Source organism: Numida meleagris, chromosome 1, assembly GCF_002078875.1.
Source record: "Numida meleagris isolate 19003 breed g44 Domestic line chromosome 1, NumMel1.0, whole genome shotgun sequence".
Lineage (NCBI taxonomy): Eukaryota > Metazoa > Chordata > Aves > Galliformes > Numididae > Numida > Numida meleagris.
The window spans coordinates 136,651,454-136,670,322 of NC_034409.1; the positions used below are offsets into that span (position 1 = coordinate 136,651,454).

An 18,869-nucleotide genomic window follows, 5' to 3' on the forward strand; every position below is an offset into this window, starting at 1 on the left:
TCCCTATGTGATGCCCCCCCATTATGACATAAAAATTGATCTCCCATTTTTTAAAAAAAAATCCTTTAGGGTTGTTAGTTTCCAGATTTTGTGGTAACTGATGTGCTAAACAATCAGACATTCTTTTAAATAAAAACAACTTACCTTCTCGCCTGGGGGTCCTGGTGGTCCTGGGGGACCCTACAAGACAGTATTTTTTTAGCAGATATGTACATGGTATGTTAGGTGGAACAATTCCATATTCTATTATTACAGCAAGAATGCAAATCTTTCCATTAAATCAAGATGCAAAATGTTTTTCTGCTACTGTCTGTAGCTCCCAACTTAGCCTACATAACATAAATGAACAGAAACTGTCAAAGGTCCTTCATCAGACCTTTCTTTTCAGTTAGGAGTGCTGGATCTAACCAGCATCTACACAAGAGACAATCACAGAAAATGTATGGTACTGTACTGCAAAATAACTTCATTTCTGACTTTTTTCCCCCAGTTTCGTGTGCTACTGACTACTTGTGGTAAATATCAGTGCTCATCTTTCTTTTATTAAGTTTGTTCTTTTTTACCTCAACAAGTGCAAATGCTTACTAAACTCTATGTCCTGTACAACAGGATAAGAATTCTAACACGGGTGATCACTTCAATAGCCAGAAACACCGAGTGGACTTCCATGAGATGGAAATAACTGATCCTAGTTAATGTTACCAACAGCCAGCACAGGAAGAGAAGATACTACGTTCCACCAGACCCAACAATATTTCAAATAGTTAAAATGCCTTAAACATTTGGCAGTTATCCAAACGACAGGCAGTTGGTACTGCATTGCTTTCCATGGTACTTTGTACTTGACTGCCCATAAGAACAATCTCAGCAAACATTTTATTTAGATCTGGCTGCTGTTTTGTGGTTTATTTTCTATAAATTAAGTGGAAAAAGAGAGAAAAGGAAGAATAACTGTTACATCTCCATTCCTACAAAAGAAAACTCCAGATCTGCAAGAAGAGGACTCTAGGAGCAGCTGCTATTGAAAACCCATGTACCTTCTCAATCTTGTCACTGTAGGGTTCAGAAGACTAAACATGAAGCCTGGAAAGGCAGGTTGTCTTACCCATACCTAACAAAGACCTTGCAGGATTTTCATGTAATAGAGCTCTGTAAGTGAATCATTAGAAGAGAAACTTACTGGTTCTCCTGGTATCCCTGGTGGCCCCATTGGTCCCTGAAACCCTGGAGTTCCAGGTGGACCCTATCAAAAATAAAAAGGTAAAATTAAAAATTGATACTTCAGCGTTGTGATATTTATTTAATTTTAATTTAAACTCACAGCTATTCAAACATCATTTAGACTTACAGGTAGTCCAGGTTGGCCAGGAAAGCCTTTATCACCTTTTAGCACACTAGGAGGTAAAAGACCAATCACTTCACCTGGATCTCCCTATAAAAAGAAAACAAAAAGAGCAATACTTCAACATCCATTCAAATACAATCAAAAACATTAGTATTAAGTTGAGAAGAAAGGTTCACTTCAAAAGTCCCCTCACTTTATTTCAGCTGAAAAATAGCGTGAGTTATTTAGTAAAAGTTAAGAAAGGACTGCAATTCCCAAATATCCATTACAACCATCTAAAGAGATTCCAGTACTAAATCATCATTCATTCCCTAATTTTCTATACTTCAGTGGGTAAGCAGAAAGATTTTCCCACCAAATCTATCAATACTACAGAAATACTTAAGAATAAGAACATCTGGCCTGGCTGCTAGTGGAACTGGTAATTATACCAGCCTGAGATCCTATTCTTATACCTAATTTGGAAATCAAAGTCATTCATAGAATCCCTTTCCTTCAGAAGATGAATCCTCTTTGTCTTCTGGAAAACTACTCCAATTGTTACCCATTTCTTTACATCTTTCTTTCCTGATAGCAAAAGATCCCATCATTTCCTGCAATTTTGTACAAAATTTCAATGCTTTTGTGGGCTATATGACTTTTTCCCCCTGATTTTCTCTATGTGGAACGGTTTAGATAAATGAAATGTCAATATCAAAACAAATTTTGGAACAATAAAACTTATCTAAATCACTATGCACAACTCAGTGGCCACTATACTACTTACGTATAGTTAACAATATGTACTACTTTTTCCTACTGCATTCCATCTAATACTTACATTTTTAAAATCTATCTGGAACAATTCATACATTAAATTGTTATGAACTGGATGTTGCTCCGCTGCCTTTACTTAGGAGGACTAAAGAGCCGAGCACAAAGTGAAGCATCCTGGTACAATTTTTCAGTCCTTAAATACGGACTGCTAGTCTTACAGGGTGTAGATTTAATCCTAATTCTGATTGTTAGAAAGAGGATATGAAGACATTTAGGACAAAATGTACCTTCATTCCAGGAGGTCCCGGGGGTCCCTGTGAAAAAAAAACAAACACATATTTGATGTAATTTTCTTCATAGAATCATAGAATTCTTAGAGTTGAAAGGGATCTCTGAAGGCCATCTAATCCAACTCCCCTGCAATGAACAGGGACACTCACAGCTAGATTAGATTGCCCAGGGCCTTACTCTTCAGTATTGTGTATTTTACATTTCATAATCTATGTAATTCCATGGTATACTAGCTACATTTCAAGAATCAGAGTTGAAACAAGTGATTGAAGCATGAAGAATCTACTTACTATGCTCCCAGTCAGTCCTGGCAAACCTGGGGGACCTACTGGACCTCTTTCACCCTAAGGGGAACAGAGAAGTTGGTTTTGTTTAGAGAACATATGCTTGAAGGATGTTTTTATTTCAACACAGAGTTGTTGTTATAAACGTATGGAAGTGTCACCTTTGTGCCATTACATCCTGGAATGCCAGGTGGACCAGGAGGGCCATCTTGTCCAGGAATGCCCTGCATGAAAAGGAAGTACAGAAATTAGCAATACAGCGTTAATCCAGGCCAGATGTCACCTGACATCCACTTTTGATGTTCTTTTAAAAATATGTATACTTCACACGTACAGGGAGCCCTGGGTTTCCTGGAAATCCTGATGGTCCTGGTGGGCCCTGCAATTGACAAAAAAAATATTGAACTTGAGAATCTGAAATGACAAAACCATAAAAACACCAATGACAAGCTGCAACCCTAGTCTCCTTTCCTACAGTGACAGTCAAAAACTGAGTAAAACTTTTTTTAAAATTCTCTTGACAATACTAATCTTCAAACCTCCCAATCATAGTACTTTAGTAACTGATAACAGAAAGCTTATTTTTGTATTTCTATAACTTTTTTAAGCAGCAATATACGTTTTATTCTTCAGGAACTGGATCAGAGACTTATGAACATGTAAAAAGGAATGCAGTTTCTGTCTTCTCACATCTATGCTTCAGAGCATGAAATTTACTGTGGCACCTCTACACAGTAGAAGAGGATGACAGCACATTGTAAAGATGCTTCTCTATCTTTCATCAGCCACATCAGAGCATCAATTTCATTTTTATCATTTTAGAAAAAAAAAAAAAAAGAAAGAAAACAAGTGGGTTGAAATATCTCTTTCTCCTTAAAGAGCTTTCTAGCGTAATGGATCAAGAGTGCAATCTGGGATATCATTTTCATTGTACCAGTTTATTTATTCATGCAGTACTACCTAATACATATACTGTGAAACAGAAATGATGTATGAGATAGCAGAAGATTAAAAAGCTTATTTGCATCTGCCAAAACTTTTTCATTGCTAAAATACAGTCTACTATTTGCCAGGAGATTCTAATTTACATTAATACACAGGATACCATGAACATCATGAATTTAAATAAGAATTTCTTGATCTAGCAAAACATCTCCCTCTAACAGCTTAGACATTGCAGTTGATTTTATAAATCCCATGCGCAACAGCCACTGCAGACAAATGGAGAACTGAATCAAGATAGCACTTTGAAGATCTGTGGGCAAGAGGGCATATCTCAAAATGTCTCATTGCTCATCAAGTCACTCAAATTCTCCTTCATTGGCACATCGTAAAATGTGGAAAAGCTCAGAATGAGCTTGGTATCTGACAAAACACCAAAAGACATGGCCTTGGTTAGTATAATGTGCTAATTATATGTTATAATAGTACCACATTAAACAGAAATTACAATACCGGCATGTTTAGAGCCTCCTTTAGCATTGAAAAAGACAGAGGATCTTTGCCCCAGCTTTAATTTGTCTCTGCATCCTGTGCACATTTTAAACATATTTGTGCTATTAAGTGTATCAGCTTATCCAATGGAGCGGTTCAAGGAGGTAAGATGGCTCGTGTTCAAGTTGGAATAAAGCCTCTCAGTAAGTCAGAAAGGAATCAAAGGAATATCAAAATGAGAGCTGCTGATAAAGTGGTAAGCAACAGGTGATTCTCAACAAATGGAAGAATGGCACTGACTGCACAATGAACTTCAAAGGCAAGAGCAAGAATCTTGAAATTACTGTGCAGCACAAGGGGATCCCACTGATTAACTCAGTCACTTGAAAGCAACCATGAAGTCTGAAAGACACACAAGCTTAGAGTCTTTAGAAATGCAAAAATGTAAGTTCGAACTCACTCTTGTTCCTTTTGTTCCTGGCAGTCCTGGTTCTCCAGTATCACCCTGTAAAGGAAAAGAGAGACCTCTGTCTTTCCAAGGGACAACAATTTAGGGAAATCTGAGTATTTTAAATATTAAAGCTTAATTCTTACCTTAAGCCCTGGTGGCCCAGGGGGACCTTCAGGTCCTTGCATTCCAGGAAACCCAATCACACCCTGTAGTCCTGGAAGGCCTCTTTCTCCCTGTGGGAAGAAGAAAACCCATTGGCAACAACACAACTTCAACTGCTTTTTCCAGCAACCCACATATCCTCTGTTTCTGTGCTCAAAAAAACTTGCCAGGCAGTAAGAAGTTAGATGTGACACACAACAGTTTGTGCTGGTCTTCCAATGAAGGGTTATTATAAACAAAGAAATATTTCTGTTTGATAACAGACTGGCAAAGGGTAAGTGTGGTGTGATAGAAAACATTCTTTGAATTTAAACAGAAAATTCATTTCTGCCTCCCTGGGCAGAACTTTCAGAGCATATTTATACCCCTAGGACCAGGAAGGCCTCTTTCCCTCTAATAAGATCTATCTGCATTCCTATATGGATACTACTATATCCTGGTAGTAAATCTAACACCCTAAATCAGCAGCTATATTCCTGAAAACTGCAAATATCACTGTTCAGTCACTACTGTATGAATAGCCACTAGGATTCCTCTTCTTAAGTGTCATTCACAACAGTGGATTTTGGAGAATAGGCTTCTCACTTAGTCTTTAGTTTCAGGTGGTTCAGAGCCAGTGTTTCATAATATAGGGTCTTCTCAAGAAGCTGAACTCAGACTGTATCTGCCATCCTTTAGCTTCTTCTTTATTGCTATACGGGACACATACATTTTCTGTGCTCTCCTCATTACAATTTAAATAATAATAAAGTTATTATTTAAAACAGATAAACCTTGAGGCAGAAAATGAAATCCTTCTACACTCTAGATCAACACTGTTGCCATTGCACTTTCACTTTTCACCAGTGAAACCAACCTGAACACTGTCCAAATAGAGACTGAAAAATCTACACAACAGGGAGAGAGAAAGAAAACAAAAAACGCATCCACATGTCAAAGCCTGAAAACAGCAAATTAAGCAAATCAAAAGCCAAATGTTCCACATGGGAAGTAACTAGTGTTGCCTTCTCAAGGTGTGGTATGAAATAGGGAGGGGCACCTCATATTATCCAAAAATGTGATAATACTGAATGAGCAAAACATTAGTGAGTAAATGCATAAAGAAGAATGCATACAAGTTTGGAGAACTGAAAAACATGGCACTTACTTTATCAGCAAAGGAAATCTACTGGCACTAGCTCTACCTTGCCGAGGCTGTTCCTGCTGGCCTGAGTTTCTGCAGGTTTGAGCTGTAATTTCCTTTATATCTCAAATCTCAAAGAAAGGGACCCAGAGATGCACCCAGCACCTGCAGCCCCTGCCACATGGCATGTAGTGTGAGCTGGGAGTCAGAGTAACAACCAGTCCCACCAAAAATTACACAGCCACTCCTGCACATTACTGAGGAGAAGAAACAATGGAAGAAGAAAAAAGCGGAAGGGGTTAGAGGAGGAGTATGTCTGAAAATGCCTCACTGCATCCCTTTCAACCCTATCTTTAACAACTTCCTTCCAGTCAGTGCTCAGAAAACAGGACCGATGTCACAGCAAAAAAAAAAAAAAAGGCTCTGACACAAAGCTGACTGTGAGAAGTGTTTTGGTCCAATAACACCACAACTTGTTTGTAATGCTTCTGCATGGGTTGCTGATGGAGCAGATGTCTGAGGTGCTAGGTGTCCACTCACCTCTTTGTGATGTGTATACTGGACTGGCTGTCATGACAGTGCCTGGCCATGTAAACTGGGGGGACATGGCATTTCTAAGTTCAAAATAACACTCATTTATTAAAATTTCCTGCCATGAAAAATTCTCGTATTGAATCTCCTCTCTTTCCTCCCAGGAGAAAATAAAAAATTTCAATTAAAAGTTATTTTCTGGCAGAAATAAACAGTTTTTCCTCGAAGCACTAAAACAGCATTTTAGTTTACTCCTCAGCATTCATTGTCAGGCTTTGATAATAATATTTTCTAGTTACCAAAATCCAAGGCAGTGTGTGGTGTTATCACAAAACATTGCAAAACAAAGCAAAGAGTGGAACAGATGAAGAAACATATTTCTAGGTCAGTGCAAAGTCCGAGTTCTGAAGTAATCACTTCAGAACAGGATTTTACACTAAACTGTGGGCACTTGCTTCTGTGACCTGCTGGGAGACCAATTAAGGAAGCAGAAGACACTCAAGTACATAGAGCAAGGTTTTCCATTACTGAAGGAAAGTACAATATGTGCAAATGAGAAGAAAACAAGATTATTATGACACCTCCATACAAGTATGAGTCATATGTAGCATAGCTAATAATTCTTTCTGCATTCAGGAGTTCTGCTATTCTGAGGATTTCAACATATTTTGAACCACTGGACCCTGCAACACAGTAAAGTACTCATTCTGCCATTCTTAAGGAAAAGTAAAACTGAGGTTTACAGATCTGATTTTCATTTAATTGAAGGCTCCCTGAAGACTGTTCTGGCATTGTAAAAGGCCTTTACTGTGCCTGTAAATCACTCACTAAGGTAACGATCACTTCATCTTGCCAAAGAAGTTAACCCAAAGCTTAACATAAATAATAACTTCGGCTTCCAAGACAACTACAGTCTGTGCTGCAAGGCCATCTCCAGCCTCCCAGGTTGCCTTCCCTGACAGCTAAAGCAGAGCTGCAGGAGCTGCTCAGGATCACTCTGAGCTCATATATATCCAGGTTTCCACAGAGACATTGTCTTTTACTGACTTTAACTGTTAGGACAAAAGGAGGAAAACTATGTGGCTACTTGTCCAGGACTTCTGGACATCCAGGCAAGCTACCAGATGCCCAGAGGCCTCCAGAGCAAAACTCCGAAGAGTGTGGAGAGCTGTCCCATCCCAAATACTGCAGACTCACAGGTTCTCACATAAAACTGAAGTCACATTTTTGCCTGTGATTTGTCAGAAGGAAGTAAGGAAACATAAAATTGGCTGACTCAGCTCTGAGGGTATGCAAGCAACAGGATCTCTCTGCATACGAGCTGCCACCTCAACCATTTATTCTAACTGGGGTGCATGGACTCCTCTCTCTACTTTGCTTTCCCATTGAATTTCACAGCAAATATTGAGTAAGTAGACCAAATTTGTGCAGTCTCAGGGTGTTCTTCCTCCATGCCATCCACGAAACTCACAGAAGTCAGGACAACCTATCCCAGCAAGACGTAGGGATGTATCCTACTTTCTAGGTCCTCTCTTTAGTCCATGTGTCAGATTGCCTCCTCGTATAACAATTTTAGGAAACCAGCATGCCAGAACTTGCAAAGAAATAAGCACCTCTTCTAGCATTCACTAGTGAACAAAGACCTAACTTCAATACTTCAGCGATCCAGGTATTACCAACTAACACCATAAGATGCCTTTTTGACATCAGTGAAACTACGCTAAAATACAGTAAAACTCTATCAGGCTCATGTAGTACCTACTACATTCTGCAGTAAAGACATAAGCATGTCCCAAGGATGCCTTGCATTGCAAGGAAATACTTGAGCAGCATCCCTTTCTTTCTTGCCTGCCCAGTTCCTCTGTTCACTCAATGTTTCAGACAAACAGCTCAACAGTGTTTGCACTATGTTTATGCTGCAACTCATTAAGCATCCACACTACATTAATTGGCAAGCACTAGACCACTGCTGCTACCCCACTTATTTTTTTTCTCAGCACTGAGATTTCTAGCTTCAGTGCGTGAAGAGCATGAGACTCTGACTGTAAGGGCTATGTATTGTTCAAGTTCCAATATTCACAGCTGCGAAACCTTGGCAAGTAACACTGAAAGAGCTTCTGCTTCTTACAAATCAATTCATGAGACTCAGAAATTAAAACAGATGTAACCAAGTCTTCTGTACCTCTTCTGATTCAACACAAGCTGTCAGAAAACACAAAGAAGAATTCATCTCAAAAAGATGAATATCCTGCCACTCAGCTGCTGCTGACAATGTGGAGACACAGAAAGACAGCAAGTGCTCACTTACTGTTGCACCTATTTGATTAGCAAGATGCCTATTGTAGTCCAGCTTTTGTGAAATGCATCCAAATGCCTTCACACTAGATAGTTTGAGAATGGACTTCTGCGGAGAGATGAACCTGTTAAAAGCATAGCCAGAGAGGCTGACATTTTTGCTGGCATCTATCCTTCCAAATTAGCCATGAAATACTGTTCCACACATGGAACAACTGCAGATGGCTGTGCGAGAGAGTCACATGAAGCAAATAGTTTCAGAAGAGTTAGCTGTAATAAATCAAATTCTGAGGGGGAGGAAACAACCAGCACCGCATTATAAATTATTTCCCCTATTATTTTGTCTGGGGACTGCTGGGCAGGGAGATGTTAGTCTTGAGAGAATGATAACACAGATATAAATCAAATGTCTGCAGAACTGCAGGCTCACACAAAGGCTGAACCCGTACATATGTTGTGTTCTCCAGCCCCCCAGAGATTCAGGCATGTGGTGAACAGCAACGTACAGAGCCTTCTGGAATCATTTAATTGATTATCACATAGCCAGCTCCTCCTGTTCAGTTTGCCTCTGCCAGAGATCATCCCGTGGTAGAGATGGAGGGACAGAAATGTGCCTGCCCTTCCACTGAAAATGTATAAAACTCAGTCTTAGGGTGAGATGCCAAAAGCCAGCTGAGCTGGCTCCACTGAAATGGATGGTGCACCCTCACTCTTTCTTACAGCAGCTTTGATGATTCTCCCCCAGCATCACTGCACCACATCAACTCCCTAAATCCCCTCCCTTTTCCTTGATGTGTGAGCTTGCTCTGGCCTCAGTGAGCTGAGAAGCCCATCAGGCAGCTGGGCAGCTACCAGAGCTGATGGGAGGATGCAGTCACGCAGGGCACAGAGGCCACAACAGCAGCTTCTCACACTGGCACAGTGGGGCTGGATGGAGTTCATCTACCGAGGCAACTCAGCTGTGCCTCTGCTGCAGGAGGAACTGAGCTCAGGGCCAACAAATGCTTGAACGTGCAGGACAGCCATTTCCAGACCGGTGTCAATGCCGAACCCAACATCCGTTCAAAGCTCAAGCTTCCTCTCTCACAAACACACACATTCCATTTTCCAAAGCTAATGTGCATTGAACTGAAACACTTCCAAGGGCACAGACAGTGAAGAAACACAACAGCTTCAAGATGAAACTGAGGATGTGGTTTTCCAAAAAGAGAGAAAAAGGGCCTGACATTTCAGCATTCTTCCCTATTTTTTATTTTCTCAGTCTGACGTTAGAATTAATCTCAAATGGTGCTTTTGATAGAGATTAGTTTGAGGTCTGGATGCAACTGTTAACAACAAAAGCAACCACCAGATGAAGCCTGAAGCTCTCATCACACCTCTGTGCACCAGTGTGACCTTGTCAAATCAACAGCAATGCACAACAGCCTTGCAGTGACCTACACAGTTTCTAGACAGACTAACCCAAACCACGTGAGAGGTGAATGCCGACTCTGTATTTGCTCCTTCAGCTGATATAACTGTGAGCACTCAAAGGAATTGGCTTTGAGGTGTCAGACCCGTAATTACACTACACAGTGGGAAACACTATTGTGGGATCCAAGCAGCACTCTTGAGTCGCTGCGTTTTTCTCCACACTCTTTTAAACTTGTTTTACAGAACTGTAATTGCCTCAGAGTTGCTTTAGTGGAGAAACAGTGGTGGGGAAGAGTCAATCCTTTTCTAAAAGAGTACTTTTAACCACCAGAGGGAGCACCAGCCCCGAATATCTTTCAGGATTAAAATCAACATGTACAATGAGCATCAGCTGTTTGTCCTCAGCTGCACTTACCATTTTCAGTATTTCACTGGAACTGTGAAGAGGATATCACTCAAACAGAACTAGTGCTATATGCTCACAGCACAGTAGTCCTTAAATGCACTAAGGATGCTTAACATTACAGAATTCCCACTGCGCATTCTTCAGTGCTAGAATCTATCTGCACTATAGCTATACAATTCTGGAGACACGCAAGTAACGAGTAATTAATTACACAAACATAACTGCAAAGACATGTGAAGAATCTGTGTAGGAGCTCTGTAAATATCTTGGCTTTCCCAGAAGTTTTGGGGCTGACAGTTGAAGGGAAAGAGAGGAGGGGAGGAAGAAGGGAGAGAGTCAGCAAAATCTGGATTCTTGCACTACCAGGAGGAAACTGAGAAAACTCACTCACATGGAGACACGAATCCAGCATTTTTGGCATGACTAAGAGCAGAAGCAGTCACGACAGTTTTACATCACCTGCACAGTTCCCCACCTGGGCTGGCTGTGGGCTTGCTGAGTCCCCCACACAACTGCAGGCATTACCAGGGTTGCTCTACACTACACAGAGACACAAGTGCAAAGAGCTATCTCAGTGGCTGCTGGCAAACAGCACTTGGCAGTCATGCCCTATCTACTGTGATGTTGGATCTGCCATCTTCTCTCTTGGGCTCCTCCCTAGTGCCCTTCACCCACCAGACTCCTTCAGCTCTCACTCTGCTTTTTGGGATGGGAACACTGAAAAGCATCAACTTGTGGTGCAAAACACACCATCATGCAGACTCGTATGCAGAAGGGTAGAAGGGGCACTCTCATCACCTTTCAAATATGGGAGCATACATAGGCAGAAAGCACATTTCAGTGTCTCCCCAAGGCTGCAAGGAGCATTTCTCAGGAAGTCGCTAAGTGCTTCCCAAGAGTATAAAACTAGAAACAACAATCTGCATGTATCCTTTCCTCTATATATCAGTACTGATGTGCTTAGTCTGTATGCAAGTAAGAGGATGGGTATGTGGTGTGTCTGAATTTGATTTAGTAGCTGAAGAAGACATAAAATAAGCTGAGTGAAGTGAAATTAATATTCAGAAGCCATAGCTACAACTTCAGCCTCTATTTAACTAGTGTCAAGCAATTGGTTGCCCATCACCACCATACAAGTTCTGTTCCATTAGCTATAATAATGGCTCCTCCCTCCTTAATTTACCTGCTTCATGTCATTCCTCTTCTTGCTCATCATATAGTTATCTTTCATTTTCCAAATGCTGCACATATTTTTTTTTTCAACAAAGGTGCCTAAATTTCACTTTCTAGGACTTGTTGAGCCAAACACACTCCTAACTTAAACTCTCAGCGATTCCTTGCATTTGCATGTCTTTTGCCATTGCATATTTTGTGTTGTATTTGACTCCAGTGCAGGTAAGTGTTGCAGAACCAGAAGAAGAAAGAAGAAGAAAGGAAGCTTAGAAGGAAGGAATTTTTATTTACAGCCAACTACGATTTAGAAGATTTGCTCGCTTTGCCTCCATTAAAAGAGGAAGGAAAGAAAAATCTTTGAAGTTTAGTGGGGTACAAACACCTTCCATTCACTCACGAAAGAAAACATGCAAAACCCCTAATGTGAACATTTTACAAGCCAGGAGCAGTCTACCTCAAAATATAATGGAGGACATGGGATGACAGAAGTATGAAAGCAAGACTAACAGAGAGCAGAAGCCAATAGACAGCATGTGAGCTTCATGTTCTGATCGTAAAAGTCTGTCCGCACAATGCTTGGGTGTTTAACATCAAGGTATGTGGTCCACCGTCTTTGCTTTTTCTAAAAAGCACATCTCATGATGTTTCAGGAGGAAGTCATGCAAACCTTTCAACAAAGGTGTTCATGGCTCAATTCCAAACTTTTTTTTTTTTTTTTTTAAATCAGACCAGAGTTAGAGCCACCCTGCAGAACAGAACAACCTCAAAGAGCCACGATGGAAGAGGATGTAGATGGACAAATGCGTCTGCAGTGTAAAAAAAAAAAAAAAAAAAGGAAATTCTATCACCTGGAGACAGGTTGAATCGAAAGGGTGCCATGTTTCCCACCCCTTCTAATCATCTGTTGAACCCATTAGGTCTGAGTAACTCTTCCTTTGTTTTATTGCATATTGTGTTAAGTCACTTCCAATGTTGAAGGTCCAAAAAAATAAGGGGTAAAAATGCTCCACACCCTTCCTTCTTCATTAGTGAAAATTATTTAGCATTTGTTTGCATTTGGCATTGTTTAAAGGCTCACATTCAAAGATGAAACAGCAGAAAAAAAAAAGATCTTGAACTTCTCAGGTTTTTCTCATTTATTTTTGTTCACATCCTAGACCTGTGACGTCATGCAAGTTTTATTCACTTGCCAAAGGTTTGTCATGGACATATTTACAGAAAATAATCTCTTCCATAAATAGTAAAAACATGGGCAGCTGGTCCTAGACAGTACAGACTGCAATAAAGTTCTCATAATGAAGTAGCTCATATCTTAAAGAGTACATGACAGACAGTGCTATTCTAGACAGCGCTATTTTAGCTGCTTTTTCAGTTAGGTCTGAAATGGCATTTCATAAGTTTTAAATATTTAAAAAGTTGTATAGAAGTAAAAATCCTTCCACAAAAGCTAAAAGAAATATTCTGGCTTCTGACTTTTTATCAAGGCAGATAACATCGTGCCTCAAAAGTCTAAGTCAGTGTTTCTTCAATTTAACCTATAATCTCCTGACTTAGTGAGACGCATTAGAGAACAGACACTGCAATATAATTTCTGTAGTACCTTCAGAATAATTCAATCTAAACCTATTAAGCTATGAAAGATGCGAAAACCACTAATAATAATGAAAAACAGATACTTCCCTTTCTTATGACACCGTGGAGGATATAAGCATAATCAATCAATAGTTCTTTGTCAGTAAACACTGACCACAAGTTGGTATACTGCTTAGGTGTCTGTTTGACAAAAAGAGAAAGCTGTGTTTAATGGGATACACAAAAATCTGTGGTATATGACTGCCACCCAGAGGAACTCACAGGAAAGAGACACAGCCTCGAGTGGGGTGCCTGTCCTGGTGAGATACGGTCTGAGACTGTGAGACTCAGACATATCAGCTCTTTTCCTTTGGTACCACTCACATCGGCAGTGCTGATGTTCTCTGCTCCTTCCTCAAATCCAATTGTACCCAATGACAGGCAGCACACAAAGAAAACTTTGCAACCAAAGGCTTGCACTTGCATAACTTTGGAAAGTTTCACTTTTCCAGGCACTACCCTTTTTCTTTTTTTCTGTGGTAAAAAGTTATGGTTGAGTACAATTTACAGTTCAGGGACATGTGTAAATTCATTGGATTTAATACTTAGAACATCCTAAAGGATTGCCTTTGCAAGAGCTTTACAAGGCTGCATGTGTTCTTGTTATACTCCCACCTTCTGCACCCATATCAGACAGACAAGAAGTCTGAGTCGTAGATTTGTAATTGCATCCTTACTTCACAAATCTCATTAACGGTGCTGCACACAGCTGGCAGCAACACTTCTGGACAACACTGACTTCTCTGTTCACTGCTATCCTATATGAGCCTTTGATATCTTTCATTTTTTCACACAACTTTTGATTTCAGCATCAGAATGCAGTTCAGACTGCCCTCCTGCCCTACCGTCCTTCCCCATTACTACTCCTTACGCCCACTTGTTTAGCAGTTCTGCAGTCTTTCAGGCTTTGCTTGGCAGTTGATCAAACTGTTTCAACAAAATCAAGGGTTCTCAAAAGCACTAAAGCTTTTAGTATTCTGCTAACTAGCCACAAACTACTCTTGTTGCATCAGTTTAAAGTCAGTAATAGCGTCAAATGAGAAAAGATCAAGAAGACATCCGATGTGATGCCAGTGTCTGTGCTCACTCACTCACTCAACTCAGTATTTACTTTAACCGTGTGCAGTGATCTTTGACACAAGCCTCAGTGAGAATTATTTTTGTTGGCCTATCAAAACATTTAAAAATGTTCCAGCTGAACTTCAGTGGAAGTTGTCACATGCTTTCTTTAAGAGCAACAAAATTTATGGGTACATTTTGCCATTCTACTTACTCTTGAAATATTCTAAGGAATAGAAATATGATTTTCCAGGCAAGAATCTAAGTTGCTTTCCCCTTGGCTTCACCTTAACTTTGGTTTTCTTCTGTTGTTACAGATGATAAACAAAAAGACTTTCCCCATCACTGAAAACTAGGTTAACTTTCTTTCCTGCTTTGTCTATAACTCAGTTTACTTCTTGCTTTGTGAACTTTCTCAGGTGTTACCCTCACCTGAAAGAAAATGGATATCTTTTTAGAATCTCTTGAAAATGCTTTCTCAGCTGTTCTCAGCTGCTCTTTCTGTGGCAGAAAGCTTCTTTTGTGGTTAAACTAAAGAGGTTCTCCAGCTGGCTAGGAATTTGCTTGAGTGATAAAGTACTTTACTATCACTTTTTCAGCAGCTACTTCAAACTTCCTCTTTGGAAATCCCACTTTCATTACGGTTCTTACTGCTCTGTCTCCTTCAAAACATATATGGTTACGTATTTGTTTTTGCTATTACTCCTGTTGGAAGTAATTTTGAGACTTCTGTATGAAATTTGGCTTTATCCCCTTTCTTAATAAAATCCAAACTTTAAGAGAATTTACATTTCCTTTTTGGAAAGCCAACACCATGTGGCTGGCTGTTCTCAATGACTAATCTGAATTATGATGACCTCTCACTGAAAACATAGGTCTGCAGTCTGAAGTAGGAGGTTAGCTGAGCTAATAGAATCAAACAATTAACTACCACTAGGATGAGAAAAAAGTAAACCACAAAACCAAACCCCAAACCACTTTTTACTCTTAGCCAGGAAGACCAGAAAGTAACTTACAGAGATTACCATATTACTGTGGTTCCCTAGTAATGATTACATACGTACATAAGATTGCTTGCAGTCAATTCTACTACAGAGAAAATGTAGGCAGAGATTATTAAAAGCATCAAGTATGATTAAATTCTTGTGTTGGAACTGATGTGTCACGGAACCGTCAATTAAAACAGCTGGCTTGGTCTGAGATCCCCAGCAAACATAATATAAATTGAAGGGAAGATTGATGTAAAGAATCCTGAGGGGTAAATTACAAAACATAGCTAGTGTTGCTCCCCAGACATGAGCAGTCCCAGGTTCACAGAACGCAGTCAGCAGGATAGAGCATTTGTGTTACGGGCCGTAAGAAGAACACACACAAAGCAGAAGCAGACTGCAGGTGTAGTCATGTATGACCAGATACTTAAAAAAACTGCACGTTGATTCAAAATTTTTATAACCACTGTATAGTCTTTAATCACAGGGAACATGACTCTGTTGGCATAGACAAAAATTAAAAGTTGAGATGATTCCAAATGATAGGCACTGAGTGGCTCTGCTTTCAGAGAAGCATGGATTTTATAGGCATTTTCTGATCTTAACTTGATGTCCCATTTGGGAAACTCTACTGACTTCACTGGAGGCTTACATGATTCGGATCAAAATAACATCCTGTAATCTTTTAAGGAACCAGAATAAAGACTTACAGTAACAGCAGTTGTACAAATGTAAAATCAAACACTTGTGAGGCTATAGAGCATGTTTTCTTCCATGATTAAATGCCTGATATTATCATAACAATCCCTTCACAAGCAAAAATATGCATCTGGCAACAGGCATTGAAAAAAGTTATATTATGTCAACTGAAATATAACCAAGTGAAAACCTTTTGAACTAAACTCTGGAAACTAAGTATGAGCACACCCCACCACACAGTATTACTGGGATATTTGCTTTTATAGCACTCTTTCCAGAGATATATTTCATTGGGTAATCACTAGTTTGTGTTCATTACAGATACCTACTGTACTGACTCCACTATATACCTTAATAAAGAAAACTTTTCCAGAGAAGTTCAGTTCCATTTGGGCAAATGGACAAACGCTTTCACTGACAATTTCAGAGTATGAAAATCTGATGGCTCCAAATGTCACTTGAAAGTTTGGCCTGCCAATTGAGAAACTGTGGAAAACTTTCAATACTTACTATATCCCACTCAATATTATTTAGCCTTTTGACATCTTGTACTTTTTAAGAATAGGAGCTTTGTTTGTCTGTTCTCTTTATGAAACATAGATGCTTTTCTCTGATTATTTTTCTCTGAGAAAGGGTAAATAAATAAAAACACACTACTGGAACTGCAGAATTGACACAAACATTGGGACAATGGCCTGATTTTCAGAAATATTTATGAACTACAAGTCTCCTTGAAGAATATCAGATCTGGAGCTGAACAGTATCTCTGCTTTACCTTGTTACAGTCTTTCAACTTCCCCCTTTCAGGAATTACTGGAAAATTTCATGCAATCTCTTAGTCCTTTCCAGACTGCATTCTTTTCTCCCCTAATGTCTGCCATCCCTCTTGTCAACTCGATGGCCCTTTGTGGGATGTATAATTTAGCTTTGCTTTACTTAGTGTCCTGAATTCATGGTCTTTCCAATTTGGACATGAGCACGTGCTGTGAATGAGGTACATTCCTACAGCAGCCACTCAGGTAGAAACACTGAGCAAAAATATGGAGGAAGTAATTAAAACCAAATAGCAAACATTTACAGGAGATAGTGCCAAGGAAACAATTAAAAGTTTAAAAACACATAGACTTGATTTTTAAAAAGTCTTGATGTTGTTAAAATAGGTTCATTATGAAAAGCACAGATATACTGACTACCAAGTTGCTGCACTAAAGGAATGGACCTGCTGCCACCTGCTACTTTGTAAAGGAAACCCAGGAGAATTTGGAGTTGATCTGCCCACTGACAGCCTGAGTTTCTCTCCAGTAAGGACTTTTGCATTGTTTTAACTCATCAATGCCACAAATATTTTTGCTCTATCTATCTTCTGCTACCTAAAACAACAGGAAAAGCCTTGAAGGCCTTCCCACAGAAATTCAGACAACTAGACACAGTTAACCTTTCAATATCTAGAAAATAAAGTAGCCCAGTAATCGGCAGATAGCAAAAGCATGGGTGACTTTCTAGACTGTACAACATGGCTACAGGATAGAAAAGCCCACTCACTGCTGCTGTGAACTGGGGACCACAGAGTTGCACACTGCCCACCTGCTAAGACAGTGACAGATTTGCCTGACTTCCAGACCCAAAGTGGCTCAATCAAAGCCAGAGTATGTATTTCTGCAACACAGCCAATCCATGCAGGGATGATGCCCCCATTGAGGGAAACAAAGAAGTAATTTGTGTGTAGGTATAATAAAATATGCACATTCTCTGCATTAGGCGAACAAAAAATGCCAACAAATGTAAATGCTCATGAATGAGGGAATTAACATTCTTGAAAAAAAGTCAGAGGAATTTTATTCTGCTCTATACAGTCTTTGTTTTAAATAGCAATTAAATGCTTAACCTGCTTTTTCTATACACATTAATTAGTGAACACATTTCTTATCTCCACAGCTGCTTGAAATTGTTCTCAAAATCTAGAAGGATAAAAGAGAAAATATAGCTTCTGCCTACTTATGAGTACTAACCCAATAAAATGTAGGCAAGCACTGAGGATTGTAATCAGTTTAAACAGATCTCACAGTTCAGCAAAGTTAGAACAGTCAGTTATTATGTAGACAGACAAAAAGTGCAAGAGGAAACAAATGAAGACATTTCAAGCTAATCTATTTAATGGAGAACAGTAAGGTATTATTTATTACTTTATTATTTTAGCAATATTATGTTATTCTAAAATTTTTGCACCTTCTGCTCTGCAAATACTTGATGCTCGACTTTATACAGCTTAAAATAACAGTCTGATGCTCAGTGTAATAATAAAGGCTTTATAGGATAAGAACCATCTGTTGCAATTACACTCACTTTCTCAGGTTTTCTGAAAAAAAAACCTTAGACTTCGTCAATTACATGCCCTTGATAAAGTATGAATCATCTCAAAAGCGTTTGGCATACAAATGCAATTTTCATGGAAACTGTCTAATGAGAGAACTTATTGAAAATATGGCCATCCAAATGGCCTTATTGATGAAAAGATTCTCAAATGAAAGACAATAATACGGCAGTATAATTTACTCTTCCATGCCTGTAATGCTGTTAAGAAACATTCTTTAGGCATTCCACAGCTTTTAAGTCAAATACTATTTTCAGCACTTTTTCTGGTGAGATAATTAATAAGATTACTTCACCAAATATATGTTAATTATCCTCCACCCCCCAGCCACAAATCCTAGCGCCTGGAACTTCTTCCCACACTACGGTAAGAAATGTATCTCCAGATGTTAATAGTTAAGGCATTAAAGGGTAAACCCAGTACCCACTTCCGCAGCTGCTGCAGCTCCCAGGGCA

At 39.4% G+C, this 18,869-nt stretch overlaps 1 protein-coding gene across 2 annotated transcripts in view; it reads right to left on the minus strand.

The window, feature by feature from the left end:
- Positions 1-18,869, minus strand: part of COL4A1 (collagen type IV alpha 1 chain) — a 111,402-nt gene that overhangs the window by 43,533 nt on the left and 49,000 nt on the right. For both annotated transcript variants that reach the window (XM_021415186.1, XM_021415177.1), the window contains exons 3-11: positions 4,705-4,794; positions 4,571-4,615; positions 3,011-3,055; positions 2,838-2,900; positions 2,683-2,736; positions 2,389-2,415; positions 1,349-1,432; positions 1,181-1,243; positions 145-180 (exon numbers count right to left, since the gene is read on the minus strand). In XM_021415186.1, the coding sequence (XP_021270861.1) occupies positions 145-180; positions 1,181-1,243; positions 1,349-1,432; positions 2,389-2,415; positions 2,683-2,736; positions 2,838-2,900; positions 3,011-3,055; positions 4,571-4,615; positions 4,705-4,794 (507 nt within the window). The remainder of the gene's footprint in view (positions 1-144; positions 181-1,180; positions 1,244-1,348; positions 1,433-2,388; positions 2,416-2,682; positions 2,737-2,837; positions 2,901-3,010; positions 3,056-4,570; positions 4,616-4,704; positions 4,795-18,869) is intronic.